The sequence below is a fragment of the Argopecten irradians genome, chromosome 9, assembly GCF_041381155.1.
Source record: "Argopecten irradians isolate NY chromosome 9, Ai_NY, whole genome shotgun sequence".
Classification (NCBI taxonomy): domain Eukaryota; kingdom Metazoa; phylum Mollusca; class Bivalvia; order Pectinida; family Pectinidae; genus Argopecten; species Argopecten irradians.
The window spans coordinates 21,029,337-21,049,949 of NC_091142.1; the positions used below are offsets into that span (position 1 = coordinate 21,029,337).

At 34.7% G+C, this 20,613-nt stretch overlaps 2 protein-coding genes across 2 annotated transcripts in view; both read right to left on the reverse strand.

Annotated features, from left to right (window-relative positions):
- Positions 1–289: 289 nt before the first annotated feature.
- LOC138331754 (uncharacterized) lies at positions 290–14,868 on the reverse strand. Its single transcript, XM_069279517.1, has 9 exons — positions 14,743–14,868; positions 14,159–14,444; positions 12,344–12,432; positions 10,739–11,027; positions 8,251–9,442; positions 7,909–7,950; positions 7,452–7,499; positions 6,723–6,895; positions 290–3,780 (listed from the first exon to the last, which is right to left on the reverse strand). The coding sequence occupies exons 2-9, from the start codon at positions 14,349–14,351 to the stop codon at positions 3,329–3,331; spliced, it is 2,478 nt and encodes an 825-aa protein (XP_069135618.1). The 5' UTR covers positions 14,352–14,444; positions 14,743–14,868; the 3' UTR covers positions 290–3,328.
- Positions 14,737–20,613, reverse strand: part of LOC138330624 (transcription initiation factor TFIID subunit 11-like) — a 54,129-nt gene continuing 48,252 nt past the window's right edge. Inside the window, exons 7-12 of the mRNA XM_069278177.1 lie at positions 18,677–18,700; positions 18,382–18,504; positions 16,821–16,877; positions 16,307–16,426; positions 16,050–16,178; positions 14,737–14,879 (exon numbers count right to left, since the gene is read on the reverse strand). Coding sequence (XP_069134278.1) covers positions 14,737–14,879; positions 16,050–16,178; positions 16,307–16,426; positions 16,821–16,877; positions 18,382–18,504; positions 18,677–18,700 — 596 coding nt within the window. The remainder of the gene's footprint in view (positions 14,880–16,049; positions 16,179–16,306; positions 16,427–16,820; positions 16,878–18,381; positions 18,505–18,676; positions 18,701–20,613) is intronic.

Here is a 20,613-nt window from a genome sequence, read left to right on the forward strand (position 1 = left end):
CCCATCATCCCATCGTTCACTTTCTCTTACTTTAGTAAAAGATTCCCGCGAATATTCATTCTCACTCCGGCCTCCCACAAGTCCGGTTGTGCTGTATACATCTAAAGCGTGTCCGCGTCCGCAAGGACATTGGTTACTGTATACTGTCTATGGGACGCCTGGTAAGTGTATACAAGTGTGAAAGGTTTGTACTTTCGTTTTGTGAATAGTCCGTTTCATATTTGTCTACGTGGTGTTATATGGTGTGTTTGTCTTTGTTGTAGGTTTTTTGTATATTTCGATCAAATAAAGTGTAGACTGGAAGACCCACGTTGTTGTTAATTACACACCCCGTCTACACATGTAATATTTTGTTTGTCTTTCAATAGAATGGGATAACATATATCATTAGTATTTCTCTAAGATTTTTGTTTACAATCTTTGTAATGATAACCTGTCAAGTACGTGTAAAACGTAATAAAATGTATTACATGTATATGTATTCTCAGTAATGCCGAAAACATTATATCAGATTAATTATGATAACGGACTTCTAGTTTCAACGATGTCTAATTTATACAATAATATTTAATAATAATACATTTACAATAAATATATCAAATGGACGGCTGGGGCGTGTTGCGTTATTACATACTTCAGTGGATTAGCACTACGTATAAAATGGGCAAGAGTCCCACTATACAAGAAGACACAACACGAATATACCGCAGTCTCCCAAAAAACGCACCTCGCACTCATACACTTAACACACCGCATACATAGGAGTCCATCCTTACACGACACTGGCTGTTAATTGGACGTTAATAAATGAATCAAGCAAACAATCAATAGACTCCATGGACATGGCGTATGCTGTTTGAAAGTAATGTCTAAAGCATTAACGTCCTTTTCATTTACGATTTGTGATTCATTGAAAGACAAAAATATTAATTTTACAAAATGATTAGAGTTTAATTGTACTTTGTAGTTCGAAAGGGTGTGCTGTCGAATATTGAAAGAAATATAATTTTGAGCTGCAATCAATATCTGAAACATGTAAGAAGGAAACATTTATCATTGCAGGCTTTGCAATTTTATGCAATCTTAGTTTGATATAAGTTAATTGGATGACTGTAATGTCATTTTCAATGTCAAAGAAACCACTTTGACCTCTTTCTGTACATTACGTAAATATAGTCGATAGGGTATATTGATGTTATTATTTGCAATTTTTCTGAACATGAAAAAATTATACACAATCGTTTGAAATAATACCACGTCAAAGAGGATAATAACTACCAAAATCACATTGCGGTAGCTAAAACAATATATCAACATTCGTGAGATTTAGAGTTAATATCAAAGACATGCCTGTGCGTATGATTGGCCTTAAATAAACATTACATGAGGCTGAAAATGTGCCGTTATTATAAACAAAAACAAATCATTGCGTAATGCTACAGATATAATTATACTTTTTTAGTTGCGAGCAAATAAAGAAGAAAATAGAAGTACCAGAATATAAATTTAAGGTTACCGCGTAAGTCCCCTTTCAAACATTTAAGGATGGGACGCCGGATCACCACGGATTGGAAAGTTTGATTATCCATGACTATCGGGCGTCTATCGGGTTGTGTAACGTCGTTTTGCCCGTGTTAACACGGTCGGTACACGGTATATACTAGATAACTCACCAGAAAGTGGCGGAGAGGTAAGTTTTATTCCAGATTTTTTTACGGTTATCCCATTCAGCAATTGTTTTTAAATATATGTTTGAAGGGTTCTCGGACGAAGTCGATTTTTTCCCAATCTTATTATTTTTCATATTAGAATCGAGATAATAAACAACAGGGAAATTATTACATATGAAAAATGTCACAATTACGTTTAAGCACCTTCATTTTTGTTCTAGACAGATATTGTCAGTTTAGATTGTAAACTGACAATTAAACTTCAAGTATATATTTAAAGTGTACCAATTTGAGTAGCGTCATGATACACTCCGATACAGGTAATACGCATTTTAAGGTTTTTCTTCATTCTTTGATAATTACATTATCCATTTATCGTTTCTATTGTGCATTTAAACTGAACTGTACTGAAACATTCATTTCAGAGAAAAAAAGAAACAAGTTTGTATATTTTGTTCATTAAGTAGCCATACTGCATTTGTTTTACAGCTACACGTGCATATATCATGGTATGTTCTCCCACCAATTTGTGCGAAGTTGACCTTAGAACAGTATTGACTGTATTGTTGGTATGCAAATTGTGGACTTAAAATATATTTCCGGAAAATAATAAAATAATAAGATACTAAACAGGGACTAAAACTATAAAAAGCTTTTATATTTATAACACATATAGATGACGCTGTATTGGGGGATACTTCAATATTCTATAAATATTTACTTATAAAACATAATCTTCTTGAGAACGGACAGTAAATCACATGGTGGTATTGCCATAAAGTTGCTTATATATACCATACTGTAACAGTTTCCTCTAGATAAGTTTGAAAAGTGCGTTGACCTTGCACAAAACATTTCCTTTATGTAAATGACAAGAGGAAACATTAATGCTATGAAAGTATCTAAGTTGGAATTTTAACATGACAGGCACTTAAAAACTAAAGCATGTACGTTAACAATCCTACTAATAGTTTTTATCTGCTTTATCTGAACGTGATTACATGTTGAGCTGAACAGTTATTTACACAATATGAAATATTAAGTATAAATAGTAACGATATTGTCTGTGATTAGAAAAATATGAATAATTTGACACATTCAATTGAGTTTTCCACACAGATCAATCTTACATCCAGGATGTATGAGTTGTGACGGCACAGATACCACCATTGACATAGGGTCTTTATGCACCGTAAAATAAGACTTTTTTTCGGGACAAGCGATTCGACCGATTGCTAAAGTCATTATTTCAGGTACAATTATTGACGCACCTGCTGTTTTTTTTATACATACCTCTAAGGGTTTTGTTAAATTTCGTCTGAAAACAATATAAATCACCAGTTCTGTCTTTAATTCATAAACCAGTCCAACCGTATACTCGAAAACGGCCCATGAATAACCGTGTGTAAGTCTGAACTTGATTCAGGAATTTATAATCATGTTAATACTGTATTATCGATATACTATGGCGATCTACTCCTTGATGGTATTGCGTGTGTATAAATGTTCGCGAATTTGTCCATAAGCTATATACAGTTTATCTTGTCATTCGCAGGTATATATGTTACAGTGTACCTACCTGGAATAAACGTCATTGCGAACAAAACGAAAGGTTTTCAATGACCCGTGAATGAAATACATAACGAAGATGTGACTTATCAGTCGAATGACTTCAGTTTGTACTCTCTTGGTCGGCTGGCTCCCGCCGGCTGTTCTCTCAGCGCATCAATAATATCCTTCATTGGAGTGACTAGAGTCTGTGGAGAGGAGGTCATTTTCCCAATACCCATACCCACACACTCAAGGGAGTTATCAATGTTCACAAATACAGCCGACCCGGAATCGCCAGGAAGAAAAAAAGGGTTCGGTTCTTTATCGTCAACAAGCATTTGGCCTTTGAGTACAATTTCGGATGAACCTCTTTGTACTGAACACATCCCATCAGTAACTTTGACTTGTGCTCTCGGACTTGTACTTTCAAAAGCTAACGTACCAAGGCTCAGTCCTGTCTTTATTCCACATTTGATAATTTTTGGTCCAGGTTCAAACTTTGTATCTGCTTGTTTGAATATCTTTCCACTTGTGAACTTCAAATGCTTCCTTTTGAAATCTGAAAAAAGCTAAAACTATTATTAAAACTTAAATTACAACAACACAAAATCAATATGTAACTTGAAAAAAAGCAAAACTGAGACATCATTTCAAGAAAGTTTACACATCCTGTGTAATCCAAGGAAGCGCCATGATGATACTGCAAATACAATATGAGACCGAGGATGAGTCGTTAACAAATAGAAATTGCCCCGACAGTTCACCAAGGTATCAGTCTCATCATTTGTACAATATCGACCTCAGAAGAATACCACCAAAATGAATGCAATGTGAGTGCGTTCTATCCAATGTTTAATATCGGAAAAGTCCTTTATATGGAAAAAGCCAAATATAAGTTGTTCAACCCCTCAGCCTAACCCCGACCCCACCTCGCAGACATTTGTACATTTTTTATCCTCAACTCTTTTTTTTGCAAAAATAAATGTTTGTTTATATTAGGCATAACTACAAAATACAAATCTGTTCTCTCACAGCAGGAAACTTATTCGCCGTTCGCACTTTCGTTCATAAACAGTATTGTGTAACCTTAATTATAAGGAAGGTAATAAGATATTATATTTCTAACCGGAAGTTCATCGTTGCAATCCGCACGTGGCCGATAGGCTAGTCCACGCGGGTATTAACAGTGGCTTGATGGTCACACGTGCTCAGTCTTTTTATACCACAGTTGTTTTAGGTAAGTATACATAAGTACAGTATAACATTTTGAATTGTTGTGCCTGACACCATACTATCACAGGGACCGAGGAATTTAGTATAAAGGAATACGTCTACAATAAACATGTTGTAGATATCTAGATTCTTTTGTATATTTTCACGACATACAAAGATTTATATATTGGGTATCCTGCTAATGCTAGCATCAAGTAAAGTTGTTTTAATATTTTGTTTCCTGGTTGGTATCCAATCACCTTATATTCCTTATTTATGTGTATTGATTGTTCATCACTCAATGAAAAAAATTGTAAGTTATCATTAATCTTATTACAAATATGGACACAAGTCTGAATCAGTGCGTATGAATAAAATTTGTACATGTACACACTTGCGGGCTTCTTTTGACATTGCACAAAATCACGTGTCAATGTTTACAAATAATACATGAACGAAACAATCAAACAAATTTATTTTTAATGTGTTATTGCTATATGCCCTAAATAAAATGACTGAAACACAGGAACTATTTTTGTGATGTCACGGAGAAAAGAGCGGGATTAAGCTGCAACTAAAAGCGCGCTTTTTCTGAATGGCTCTTGTGCAAGGATAGACATAACTGCAACATGATTTTAACAGCGAATAACACACAGTAAATAATTGCATCTGACTTTCTGGTTGATTTCATTGTTCAAAGAAATTATTGTATTCGCGTTTACGCCATTTACCTCGTGCTCCATTGGATTATCATCTCATAAACTATGCAAAGTTAGAGGTTAATCCTTAATTAATTCATTAGTAGACGTCTAACATATGGACATTATACATGTAAAAATCCAGTATGATAGGCCTAGCAAAGTGAAAGTACACAATGAATACGCTTGAAAAATGTGGGCGATATACATTGCAAAACTATTAAGGCAAATTCCATTAAAACTGCACCTAGTGCTTACAATTCCATGAGCGTCTTTGGCATTCTTTATAATTATCGTTTTTGCTAAAAAATTTCGACGATTTATGCCCGTCAACCACGTATATCTATTTGGAGTATAATGTTCATTTTCGTAAAGTAACCAGTGAACTATGAGCTAAAACAAGGTCCTTAGCAACATGCACATGATAGGCAAAGCAATACATTCTAGCATAGCAGGAGTGGGAATGCTACTGTGCCAGTATTGCTTTAAATCATTTTGAAAATTACTTATGACTTGTGATAAAAATTATATTTTCAACAACCACAAGTCGTTTGACCTGTTTCTACGACTATTAAATCGATTTAGCCAATAGACGGTCAGAATAAGGTGTCGTGTATATATACGTATTTGCCGAAATATAGTACTAACTTAAAAGTGTGCTGCTATTTTTCAATAGCAAAGATTTACTGTAATTAATATTCTAATGTCACAATTTGATAAAGAATACATTGGTATTAGAGGTTTCTAAGTAATATCTTACTCATTTAACGTATTTTTAATATCATTTCCCATGTTTGCTCTAACAATATATACTTTTCATTTTCAAAGTATATAATTGTATCAAAGCATGCGCATCGCACACTGCCATGTATATTCCGCCAAATAATAATCTTTGTAATCAAGCTTAAGACTCTAAACTCCAAACTCTTTTGTCGAAATGTGTTACACTGATTAGAATATTTCGGTTCGATACATAAATCTACCTAACCCCCTAATAAAACCATATTCCGTCAAAACGAGTTACAGTGAGTAGCTGAGCCATGCATAAAAACATCAGGTTTTCCGACATTTTGACCATGACGTTTTAACGACTGATTTGATGTCAAGAGCCGGTCACATTGTAAATTGCACATGTAGTATGAACATGTAGTATGACGTCACTCGATTATTGACTTTGATTTGCTTGTTGGTATTGACTTTGAAAAAGTTTAGGGTGGTCGGGTGGTGTATTGGTTAAGTTTCTCGCCTTTCACCTAGTCAACAGAATTCACCAGCACATTCTACGTTATCGTCTGGAATTCAACACCCAGAAAGACAGACACTCAACGACAAACCTTTCTGGTTTCACCGGAAGGGGATGTATAAATAAAATCCCCTCCTCATGATACAATATAAAAATGGAACTCAGATACTAAGATGATTTCACATAATACTTTATGAAAGGTGTATTTTTGAAAAAGGACTGAACCCATCAGATTTCTCCGTAATAGAAATATCTACACTGCTAAGGACCTTTTTTCTAGATTTATAGAAATATAAACGAAAATCACATAATGTATACAGTTTTTTTTTGTAACTGTTAGCATCTTACCCTTGTCAACAGCTTTCAACTGCATCTTTTCATCATCTCTGTCTCTGCCTGAGAAATGAAGCTCCGGGCTACATTCTATGGCATCTTTATCAAGCATTATCAGTGCCACGTCAATCGCCACAGCCACGCTTTGACCTTGTTTGAAAATCAGTCTTCGGATATATCCACAGCTTCTAAAATACAAATATCAAAATTATGTCTAGTATTGTATAGTGGTTATATACCAAGAGGGAACTTCGCACAGTATGGAACAATCGAATGTTTTGTTAGACTAAGGTATACGATTTGGAATGCTTGTTTGTTTGGTTAAAATCAAGAAAACTCAGTCTCAGCGATAGCAGTTTCAATAAATGTATCCACTGAGTACTGTTAATCTATTTTTTGCGATTGCAAAGTACCTAGCAGCTACCATTAAATGTTTCTCATGAACAAATCTAACAAAACCCATGTGCATTTTGTATTACTATGATAGCGATCCTATATAAGACACCATTATTAATTCACAAGGTCCTGCGCCCTGTGCTGTGGATTATTTAATGTTGCCCTCCGACGCCTCTTGCACACAAGAACATATTTTAAAATTATGTGGAACACTTTGTCAACAAATGATGATGGAAAAAGAAAAAAATATGAAATCGGTAAAATTATCAACTATAAATCAGTGTATCGGAAGGTCTATTTGTAGAAAACATACAGAAAATAATACAATTTTATAGTATTTTGATTTACCTTTTAGCTAAGTCCACGTCCTCCATCTCACAATCGTCGGAATCGTTACTAACATTAAACATCAAATGAAAATATTTCAATAAGGTCGATTAATCTTAATAAGGTCATATAAATATATAATAATAATTATGTTATCTTAATAATTGTCAGTTATTGACCTATATACAGTAATGTTATACTTCATTACAGAATAATCATAATCACGGGAGAAGCCTAAGCCATTAATTCATATCTTGACAGGGCATTATAAAACAATGTTGACCGAGTCAAAGGTCATTATTCATATAGCTTATCAAACAGTCAATATGATCAATTGTTTTTTTATTATGATGAACATAATGAACTCAACTATTTGATCAAATCTTTTCAAATAAACTACTCAGGGCGATCTCTGAAAGATCTTATAAGTATTGATCAGAAACTAAAAAATTGTCAACTTAAAACTTAATTAATGTACCTTGATGGTGATGTTTGTGATTCTTCGACTTCCATCTCTTCGCTAAAAAGTGTAAAAGTGATGTTATGAGCCCTTGCCAATAACCAGTTAGAATCGAAAGTTAATGTACCTTTAAAGAACCAATGTGCGCACGTAACGTGTCGAAAGTTAAGTAGCTCGTTCTGTTCGTGAGAAAAAGTGTTAACTAGAGTAGTAGAAATTAATAAATATAAGAAAATGAAGAAAAAAAGGAACAATATCAATAAGGATTTCCATACGTAAATGGGAATCCCTAATAAGAGGAATTTCCATCCATAAATGAAAATCCCTAATAAATGCAGATACCGGTATGTGCATAATTACCTTTCATCTTCAAATTCATTATATGAAACCAAGAGTTCTGGTTTTCGTAAAAGAACATCAACTCTGTACTGACTTCTGTCATAATAATTCTGGTCGAATGGGGATGGCATCGCTGCAATTCTTTCTAGATCTTCGTTTATGAATGTATGAGCACACGTAAGGATCCCAGTGTTCCCCTCATCATCTACGACCATCATGCCTAGTGTAGCCATCATATCATTATTCAAGTATTTCACCTTGTATCCTACGCGTAAATTTCCCCTCACAGAGTCAGCGGCTGACGTTGTTTCAGGAACAGTTGGACCTAGTCTGAAACGACCCTGTATTGCGAGCACGCGTATGCGTCTTCCCTGACTGCTAAGATATCGTTTAAAAGGAAGTTCGCCAGTGTGAATAAACCCTTTATGACTGCAGTGTAATATCACTATAACATGCCCTTTACCGTCATTTGATATTCCTGGTAAAATAGCATTGAGATTGCTATGTCTTGTCCACAGTTCATCTGAATTATCGTTTATTACGCGACTCAATTCTTCTTCGTCTTCCTTTGACATATTGTGGTGCGCTGGTTCAAATGACTTCCTGATGATGCTATTGTTATCAAGAACAAGTCTAACAGGAGGAAAGTCCTCCTCGATTCTTCGATTTATGTCATTGGATGAGCAGATGAGAATTCTTCTATTTGGACACCACTTTTCGTAGACAGAATGAAGCTTTACATTCAAACTGTACTTATCTCGTATATGTCGTTCACCTAAGCTGCACATGACATCCAACAAACACTTCTCGACGTCTTCACAATAAGCCAGCTGAAGACAATCGCCTAGATCACGGTTCACAGAGACGTGCTTTCCGATAATGTTAATTGCATCCGTATCTCCAATGAATGTTGAAAGCAAGAGAGGAGTGAAACCTGTCATATGTCTAAACACGTAGTTGTACTCGAATTTACAGCAAAGTTTTAGTTCCTCCAAAACGAATTGGGGTAGAAGTGTTTTTGTTCTTGTCCCCAAGTACCCAAATTGATTTTCCAAGAGTGATGTGATTATGTGATGTTGGCGCGTCAAAATTGCGTAATGCAGTGGAGTCCAGCCATCCTCAAGAAGCTCTATCCCGTTTTGGAGTTCTGCTTGGAAATTGTGCACATCTTGTCTCAAAATATGTTGAATCCAGGTTGTCGACGGACCACAATCTGATAAATGGCGGTATACATATATAAAATATAATTATAAGTGTATATGAAGGATAGGGATATTCTACCCCAGGGTCACAAAATGTTGTATAACCCTAGGCTTGCCAGGCGTTTTTCATCATTTTGTGATCCGGAATCACATTTCGACGTTTAAAGTAATTCTACAACTACAATAGGTCACCATTTTGAAATATGCAAACAGCGACTGCAAGTCAATTCTCTATACATAAAAATTATCTTTTTTATCATTTTTTTTTAAATTTGTTACAGAGAAAATAGTAATTTTGTTGACGCCGTTACGTCACGAAGCTAGCCATTCAATACAGCCTCAGACGACATGAGTGTATTGCATGATACCAGCCAGTATTATACCCGTAGGTATGAAAGAAATATAAAACACAATTACAAATATATAAGAGCAATATGTTGATGTTTAACTTCAATCTTAGAAACTTTCAAGTGATATATCCTACAATTTGCCGTCTCCTTTGTAATATTGAGGAATTTTATAGTTAGACTACGACTACTTTAGACAATATAAGTACTAGAGTTTCAAAGTATTGTGCTAATTTGCACTTTCCCTTTTTGCCCCTATTGCATGCGTAAAAAGTGACTAAATTTGTGATTTTATTTTTGATTTCTTCCTAACCTCTTGTGAGGAAGGTTCTGGATTATGTCCCCTGACCGAGATACATAATACTCCATAGTGGTATTTCTGTTTCTGCTTAGCGCTCAGCATTAAGGGAATGGAACGACTGGTACGTTCGTGGTCAGTATAATGTGACGTACATTAAAACAAACCAACTTTAACTTTTAAACGATAAACAAACTTTTTTCCATTACACAGAAAAGGAAATAAAAGCAGCCAGTCATTTATGGACGGCATCCCATGTGTATAGTGTTGAGGTGTGTGAATGGCTGTATGTCTTGAAAAGCTGCGTTATATTTGTATGGTGTCCTCTTATACTAGTGAAACACGTTCTCTTTTTGTAGTGCTATATCATCGATACATGCACATGCCGACGAAGACACCATAATACAGATTTGTTATACATTTCTCTGAGTATTAATAGATGAAAGGCCATGGTGTTAAACGCCATATTATAGACGTGCACATATCGCAACGCTTAGACGTGCACATATCGCAACGCTATACACACATTAGATGCCGTCCATTTATGACTTTGGCCGTTAATACGACGCTAATTTAATAAACCATAACAAGTCGTCGTTGTAATCATATGAGGGGTGGGGGTATGTATTACACAGTTTATAGATATAATTGAACCGAATTACCATCTGCTTGTGTTTGTTGGTTGCGCTGCTCTTGTGGTCGTGGTTGTCTCCGATCGTTGTTTAGAATCCAGGCTGAGATATCGAGTTTTCCTGTCCCAACATCATGGAATGATTGGATAGTAAAATCCATTAAGTAGATGTCATCAAGACAGTGAAGTATGTCTTTGCCGTACCTGCTGAGTGTCCACAGAATTCCAAACGCCTGTTGCTGACACACATTATAGTAGGTGGTAAAATAACGTGACGCGAATAACAGCTTTTGTTGTTTCCTTTGAAAAGTCTTCCGAATCTAAATAAAATAAAAATACATGTATATGATAGGCAGCATAGGTTTTTAGCCTGATGTTGCTTCTAGACCCAATGCATGGTAATTTGATATTGGTCGAAGTTCTGCATTTTATTTGTGCATCCACTTTATAGATTGGACTGATTTTTTGTTATAATTGTGTAGCCGGTTGTCCTTCGCAACAAAGGAAACTGGCCGGAAGTACTAGAATTTCCAAATCAACGGATGTTCCATCTCTATGTAAAGTTTTATTTTAATAACTTTATTCCTTTCTATTTTTATAACAGACATAATACGATAAATGTAAATATCAGAATTGGTTGTGATACAATGTATTTCTAAATTGCATTGATATGTTATAGGCATTAATATCTAAACATCTTTATCATGGTTCTCTACCTCACATCATTCGATATGCTCGAATACCAATGTGGGAAACCCAGGGGATACCGACCTATAAAATTTGAGACATATCCCTTTGGTACTTTCTGAGAAATTCAGATAGCAACTACCAAACTCCAAGATGTCTGCATATTGGCTATCATGTTGACTGATTGGTCCCAATGCAATATGCACAACAAGGGCACTAGGGGAACGTAAATATGGAACGTGAAACAGATCTCCCTGATACTTTGTGACAAACAGAGGTAAAAATGTTCAACTATCAAAATCCTAGATGGCTGCCTATTGGCCGTTTTGTTGACTGATCAGAAACAAAATACAATATGCATAACTAGGGTCATCAGGGAACCTACCTATGAAATTTGAGACCTATTCCTTCAGTACTTTTTGAGTTATAGTGATAAAAACTTCAACTATTAAAGTTCAAGATAGCTGCCTGTCGGCCATCTTGTTGACTGATCACTCCTAAAATGCAATATACACAACTTAAGTTCTAGAGATACCTACCTATAACCTTTGAGATGGACCCCTTTTAGTATATTTTGAAAAATAGCGGTGACAAACTTCAACTATCAAAAAGTGCAATTTGCACAACTTGAGACATAGGGAAAGCTACATATGGAATTTGAGACAGATGATTGAATCAGCTATTTCTGAGAAATAGTGGTAACGAGAAAAACTGACGGACAGATAGAGGCGGACAACCTGATTACTATAGGTCACCAGCATCCCAATGTGGGGCCTAAAAGGGAGTCTATTTTCCAACTTCGTATCTAGAGAGGAATTTGAATCAAGAAAGGCTTCAAATTCTTCAGAAACAGTGTCCGATATCACAATGAAAACTTTACGCCATTTGAAGTTTATTTCAGACAACGTTTTCTGTCAACACTAAGATATATGAATAGAAAGTATTTTACCTGAAAGCAAGGTGTATAGACCGTCATATCCGGTAAATCGACCCTTTCCATGTCGATAGGCAAAATACCGTCGCATGGAATCACGCCATCTGAAAGAGTAAAAACGCAAATGAATTCCATCTATTGACTTGTATTTTTAGCACAGCATCTAACATGCAATTAAAAAAACATAACGTTTTTATGGTAACAACTTGATAGTTTGCATGAAAATAGTTTATAATGCTCAGAAAACGCTTTTGAAATATGGTTTCCTCGCCACAAATTCTATTTAAGATGACAGCCTAAAATAAGATTTTGGGGTTCCTTTAGTGCAACCCATGCTCATTTAAGGACGGTCCCTCAAATGTACGTATTGCGGGCTATGGTATATTTGTGTTGAGTGTTCTTATATATTGGGACTCTTGCCTTTTTTATACTACTATTTCACTGCAGTATGCCACCGAAGACACCAAACAAACACCCACCACCTTGTCACCTATTGACTTAATATAGATCACTAAGCAGGAAAAGAAACTTCTCGATCAGGGGATAGAACCCATATTCTTTCATACCTACGAGTGTAATACTGGCTGGTCAAGGGCATTACACTCATGTCTCCTGAGGCTGTATTGCATGGCTACCCATGCAATAAAGCCTCGTGACGTCACGGCGTCAACAAAATCTCTATTTCCCCGGTAAAATTTTAAACAGTTTTTCACAAATATGACTGGTTTTACTATAAAGGATGCAAACAACGGAATTTTGTATGAAAATATCACGTACTTTTTCATGTATGGAAAATTGACTTCCAGTCGTCGATTTCTTCGAATTTATTTCAAAATGGCGGGATATTATAGCTGTAAAATTGCAATAAAACATCGAGGTATGAAAGAAAAATACTCGGGATCACAAAATGTTGCAAAACCCTCGGCAAGCCTCGGGTTTTACTACATTTTGTGACCCTCGGGTAGAATATCCCTATCCTTGATATCCACTTATGAAAGGGTCTTATAGTCTTTCTCCTCCTAGGGGCGAGCGTTCAACTCATGACCAATACCGTGGCAAGGAATGCACGACAAAGTAAATATAGTCGCCTTTATCATACAATGGGCCAGCATTTACAATTCTTTGGCATGACCTGCATATATTATCATATTAATATAAAGTGTAATGTACATATACATTGGCATTGTCTTACATCATGTAGCCCGGCGTTTGAATTATACCTGTTGCTCCTTAAAGGATTAAGTTGAATAAAAAAAATTTCGTAATTGAGATATAACACAAAAATCTGAGTGTACTCTAAATAAACCGCGAAGCGGTTTATGATGAGAGTACACACAGATTATTGTGTTACATGTACATCTCCATTCCATACAAAAAATATTTCAAATTAATCCTTTCAATTCAATTTACTAAAGATAATTTCTTCAATATTCAAAATTCATTTGCATATGAAAGCATTACGCTGTCATCTCAGCCAATCAGAAGGTACGTAATGTTCGTAATAAGCAAATTTGAATTATTATAATATATTGAAAGGGCAATTGAATATTTGAATAAATCGCGGGATCGTTTGCTGAATCTATCACCGGTTAAAGGTGAAAAAAGGTGAGTTATTTAATTTAGACGTTCAATATATATTTCTCTTGTATCGAAAATTCCTGATTGTTATCTATCGAAGGTCACTTTCTAGATTCGCATTTTCTTTCAGGCAACGTCGATATACCCCATCTCTGAGATGCCACAAACATTTTCTATTATAGTGTGTTAACTATTTCATATTTCCAGACACGGATAGAGTTAGTTGATCAAACACTCAAAATATGATTATACCTTGTGGTTGCAAATTACGCATATCTTCTCTGGGGTATTTGCAACATCTCATATATTCTGCCAGAACTGGATTTGCCATTTGAACAGGAGTTTTCCCACTTTGGTCTTTTTCGTCTAAATCCCATCCAGCTTCCATCAAATAGGAAACATTCCTTTTTAAATCTAGTTGTGCACCAATATGCAGTGGTTTCATATTCGAATTTGACTTGGCGAAAGTAGAAAGAAACTGGATACCGCCATGGTACGCTTCATAATGTACAGCAGTTTCGCCACTGAAAAGGTATTTCTAAAAAGGAAGCCATCAATTACCCGGCTATATTCATACATATGTTCCATGATATCACAACCGACTATCAAAACTATCAACTAAATTTATTACTTGTATTTTGACAAATATTTTAGATAAAATAGAACATGAGAATGGAACTACTTTATGTGTTTTAGGGTCAAAATCAAAGCAGCGATATTCAAACTTTATTTTAGATATATTTGAATATATGTAACGGGTTACGAATTAGGAAAATGGTTTGTTTTCTTGTCTAAGTATTTTAGGAGCATGCGTTTACAAAAAAAAAAAATTAAACCTTTTGTGCATCTCCGCTTGTCGACCGCACATATTCTTGTTGTTTTGTGCTGGGCGTCTTTGTATCTGGATATTCCTCATGTTTTCTCCCTTCTGGCCCGTGTTTAAAATCAGCAGAATGATAGTTGCCTCCGCCTCCTATGAATAAAGCAGTTTGGAATTGGTGTGAACGGAACAAAATACATCAACTATTCTTTCGACTTTTTCTCGTACTGAACGGAAAAAGCCCGATGAATTAATTACCGACGCACTTTATATTGTTTATACTTCAGATAAAGTCAGCTTACCTTTTTTTAGATAATTGAAAGAAAATGCAAGAAATTCATGGCTTCTAAACATTAAAATATATTTCGTAGATTTGGCATCTTTTAAACAAAAAAACACATTTGATATGCCTTGCAAATAAAAATGACGATTACATGTTCTTCACGAACCAGCTTCTTCTGATAGTCAATATCGTCCAAAAAACGAAAGATGAAAATCAATGTGGTCGGTGTTACTCAGGCACTTCTGACCAGACGTAAAAATACAAAGTAGTAATATGTCGGTTTCATTTGTTATTTTATTGTTTACGGAATTAAACACCACGAATAATCATTCATTTTATATTAAATATGTATTCAAAATGCTAATATCTTATGCAAACGCATGTGATTGAAAATTATTCGTCATTGTGCCAGAAATAGATTGGTAAATGGTGGCCTCTTCTCTTTTCCCGTAATCATAATCTAACGATTTGACTGGTCATAAACAAAACAATTTTTATCCTTTTCGCGAGACAATCTTTGCATCAATAAATTTAAATAGTAGTTCAAACATTTATAGATATATTGCTAATGAATTTAGTTTATTTCATCAAACATAACTATTTTTATTTTTGATTTATTTTTTAAGGGGGGATCACGATAACATGTTCAGTTTGATTTTTTGTTTGATTATCTTGAAAACGTTTTTTTATTGTGAAATATACTATAAAATGGCCGAAAGAGTATTGATCTGAAGTGATGAAAAGAGAAGATTATTTACCATCCTTAAAATCAATATTCTAATGTAACGTTTAGAAAAATATCGGGAAAATCACCATATTTTCACGATAATACGTCACTAGCCAGTAGACAACGGTAACAATTTCCCGCGAGATAATATTTTTCCTTAACCCCAAACAAAGCACAATAATATCTCTTAATTTTATTAATAAAGATTCAGCCGGACAAACATACGACCTTTTATTAGAACACAACTCCATAAATCATTACTTAAATGATTAAGTTAACATACCAGCATATTAATACAATATACCAATGCTACCTTTACGTTGTTTTTCCCTACTCCACTTCTTCCATGATCTTCTATTTTGTTTGTCTTCTCCTGTTTTCCTATCATCATCATCATCATCATCATTATCGTCATCATCATCAGAAGGAAAATGATCGTCATCTGTCAAGTTCCAAATAAATCCATGTAAATTTAAATTGATTACTAGTAGTAACACTATTAAAAAACTATTAATATCAACTTCTTGTAATGACAAAGAGGGAGAACATAGTGCATAGTAAGAAAGATACCTCTCACTGCAGTTCTGCACACGCCCACAATGTTCCTTTTCTGATTTGAGGAATTTTCGCTCTTTGTTTTCGACGTAGGCTGTCTAAGTGACTCGTTTTCACCGCCTTCATCAGATCCGTCTGTAACATAACGGTTCATATTGAATTACCTACGATAAACATACGTAAATAATTGCTTTGTCAGTTAAATAAACAAGAGAATATTAGTTAGCATGCACTAAATATCCGATATGTCAATGTTCGTGTAGTTTAATAGTCTATAATATTTCAACGTTTGATTCTAGGATTTATTGCCGTAGCATTTCCTCGATATATCGATGACTCACTATATGCTAGAATTGGTGATAAGAATGAAGCTGAATATTATGCCAGTGACATCCTTTTGTCGTGTTAAGCATTGACTTAAACATCTAATTCTGATGATTCACAGATTTATCATCTATTCATTGTATATCATTTTGAACCCATGCGATTGGTACTTAGAGCAGTACTTTTTGTTACACTCAATAAATACCTGCATCAGTCCTAGAGATTTCATTTTCATTCATCTTATTTCTTTTGGCGTTGATTTCTTAAAAAATGATAACAAAGCATTAAATTAAAGTGCTGCTTAAGGATGCTATTTTTATCCTTTTCATCCAAACACTATCAAAACAATGTTTATATCGTGTTTTAATGTACTTTTTTATTTTTAACGTATTCAAATTGTTGCTGAGACTTTATTAAAATCGATTTGTTGGTAAATATCATTTGTTTGTGATATATAAGTCCGAGTTGTAATATTGTATTTGTAAGGAACTACTAAATATGATATGCTAGACATGATAATTAGATAGAATTACCGGAAATGTTGCAAGTATATTCTGGAGTGACACTAATGTGGTTTGGATTATAAGATTTAACGTCACTTAACCAGTCAGTGTCATTTAAGGGCGGCCTCCGTGTTGCGGGGTGTGGATGCCTGTATATTTTGGCAAACTATGGTATATTTATTTATTATCTCACTGACTGAAGCATAAGGCCGAAAACACCAAATAAACACCTCCCATCTGGTCCCATTATACTGACAACGGGCAAACCAGTCGTGACACTCCCTTTAGGCTGAGCACTAAGCATGAGCCGGACTATTGATTCCATATCATGACCAGTTGATGTGTGCTGCTTGGTGTCTTCGTTGGCATGCTTCAGTGATATAGCACTATAAAAAGGGCAAATGTTCCACTATAAAAGAAGACATAACATTAATATACCAAAATCTTCCAAAACACTCACCGCACATTCCTTAAACGCTACACACCGCATACATGGGAGGTCGTCCTTATATGACCCTGGTTGTTAATAGGACGTTAATTTAATCAAACACACAAGACCCAGACCCTTTCTCAACAGGCCATAAACGTTAAGATGTAGAGATACGATTATATCTTAGAATTGATTGCCTTTTACGGCCTTTTACGATTTTCCATTATGGGTCAATGGAAAGAAGACAATTTCAGTTTTCTTTTCTTTTCCCCCTCAATTGAATATTTAAGATACATTTACACATAGGGAATCTTCACATAAGTCTACAGCAGCATATATCAATCGCATACTCAATATAGCCACTATCTATCATATTTTATTTGTCTTAACTTTCTCCCAAATTGGGTGCGTACATTAACTATGGTCTAATTAAAGCTAACATGTAAATTTGAGACAGATCCCTTCAACATTTACTGACAAATGACGGTAACAAACCTTATACCTTCAAAGCCATTTTATGGTCTGTGCGGCCCCGAAGGCAATATGCATAACAAGGGTACAAGTATAGTTTACATATTTTAAGGCAGATTCCTTCCGGAAGATAACAGTTACAGGACTTCTTTTACCCTAACGTCTGACAGAACACGGAAGAGAGGCGAGTTGAGAAGTCAATGATCATAACCGATTAACATGAAATACTCATTACGTTAATATTTAGAAAAAAACACCACCACACTGATACGTTAAAAAGTGTTCCTCAAACCATGTCCTGACCACCAGTACATAGGCTTTCATGATCGAACATGCTTTAATGCATTCTGACGCTGGAATACCTGGTGTCTTATTCTCGGAAAAATGGTTCATCCTGCATCCACAACCTTGGCAATAATATATTGTTTTCCTTTGGACTTGATCCTTGTCCAGAAAGTTATCATCAAAGTCACCATCGGTTCCTTCTGTAAATACTTATTAAAGAATGTGTTTTTGCATTGTAATAAATGAAATTATATTTCTTTTCCACCTCAAACCATTTACTAAACTTTTCACCAGCTTTTAATAGATTTTTTAAAATGGTATATAAACTTTTCACTGTTAAGTTTATACTTTGTTTAACTATAACATACGTACCCTCTTTAAAGTCCGGTTTCCGTGCTGTGGTGCATTCGAGTGGCAGGTGGATGTGTAAAATGGAACACAAATTATTGAAATAGATTTGAAGGTAGATTATAGCATGTTGTCGATTTGCAAGACATGCAAGATTTATAAATAATCAAGGTATATAAACATGCTTCCAATACCGATACTATATTCATTAATTAACTGAAAACAATTTGACAAGTAATCTGTTATATGTATCATAAAACTTTTTGACATGTTATTTTTTCTCCAGTACTCTATGGAAAACCAGAGGGTTTGTTTGGCGAATTAAGATGTGAAAACCATTAATTGCACACTCATGTATGATACCTTATAAATATTAGTTAAAACACACTCTATTATTGTTGTATTTTATTCCTTATGTATGTTTAGATGAAAACGTACAATATCATGCAGAAATCAGTTTTATAATTACTAATTACACTGTAAAAATGTGAAATAAAATTGTAGACGACAACTTGGCTCCATGGTCTGATCATATGTACTCATTTGATTGCACTATTAATGTAAATATGATATTTGGCAGTACTGTAAAAATTCAGTTCTTATTTGCACTTGTAAATTATAACCTTTGCATTGTAATTTTCATCAATGTAATAACCTTTGATTTTGAATAACAAAAAAATCAAAAGTACTTATGTAAATTACAGCACATATAGCTCTTAAGACCTGTATAATGGTTTCAGTGAGCCACGTGTACTTATTTAACGATATGATTAATACAACTCTCCCTTTTCAACTTGCAACATGTCATTTATGCTTTCTTGGTCTGTCGACAAAAATAAAATGCACTCTGTTTTTGACCTTTAAGTTATTAATCAATGAGATGTTAACCCCAATGACCGAACCAACCAGTCTCCAAAATATAATTACAGTCGAGATAAATAACAGCACAGAACTCATACATATGTAACAGCAACCTGCGGACTGAACCAGCAATTCTATTGAGGGAATCAAGGTTAGGTGAGTATGCATTGATTAGTTTAAAATAACTTTAATCGTTGCATCAAATCAAATACTTTACATTTGCACAATGTTTTGAGTCTCTTTGGAACACAATATGGAACACAATATACTCAGAACTATATAAAGCAAAAGATATATATCATGCGTGACCATGCTATACACGAGAGTGAAAAGTTGAAGGTCAGGCCACGTAGTCAGTACACCCTGTCCAGTTAACGTTTCCCACTACATGGATTGGAATCTAAATGGGACAAAGATGGTGAGACATGGGCAAATAACTGGACTTTTGTTTTACAGTATTATGCATTTCAAACACACAACAAGTGGCAATAGCACGAACTGGACGGATACTGCTATAAGTATGCTCCAATCTGGAATGACTCAATGAACGAATCTATCCACTCTTTAAAGATTACAATGATCACCATCACATACTTGCGCGTTCAACCACGGTTTTGCTGCTGGTGTTGATCTTCTGCATTGTCTTGTCTTGAAACGTTACCTGGTGCCTGTTGCAAAATTTCAAAGAATACATTGTCAAAAAGCAGTAACGTACTTAATCCCTTGATTGGTTACAATAAAGATTGTAGCCTCTGTGGGTCTTTTTAGTTTAAACAAATTTATTTGAAAAAATCAATTTTTTTTATTGTATTATAATTCAAAAAGTGTTCATCCGCATTCTAAATAAGAGGAAAATAGTGTTTTTTTCGTATTTAAACTTAAAAATAAACGAAAAATAATTTTCGTTTTAATTATTTTTTCATTACTGGTATTTAAAAAAAAACTATTTGTTTCCACCCAAGATCATATTTGTACAGCTTTAATGTATTGATAGAATCTAAATGCACTAAGATTATACTATACATGTTACATCTATCGATAATTGCTGTTTTATTTAGTGTCTATGTGTCAAGTTTGAAGTTAATATTACCAAGGATAAA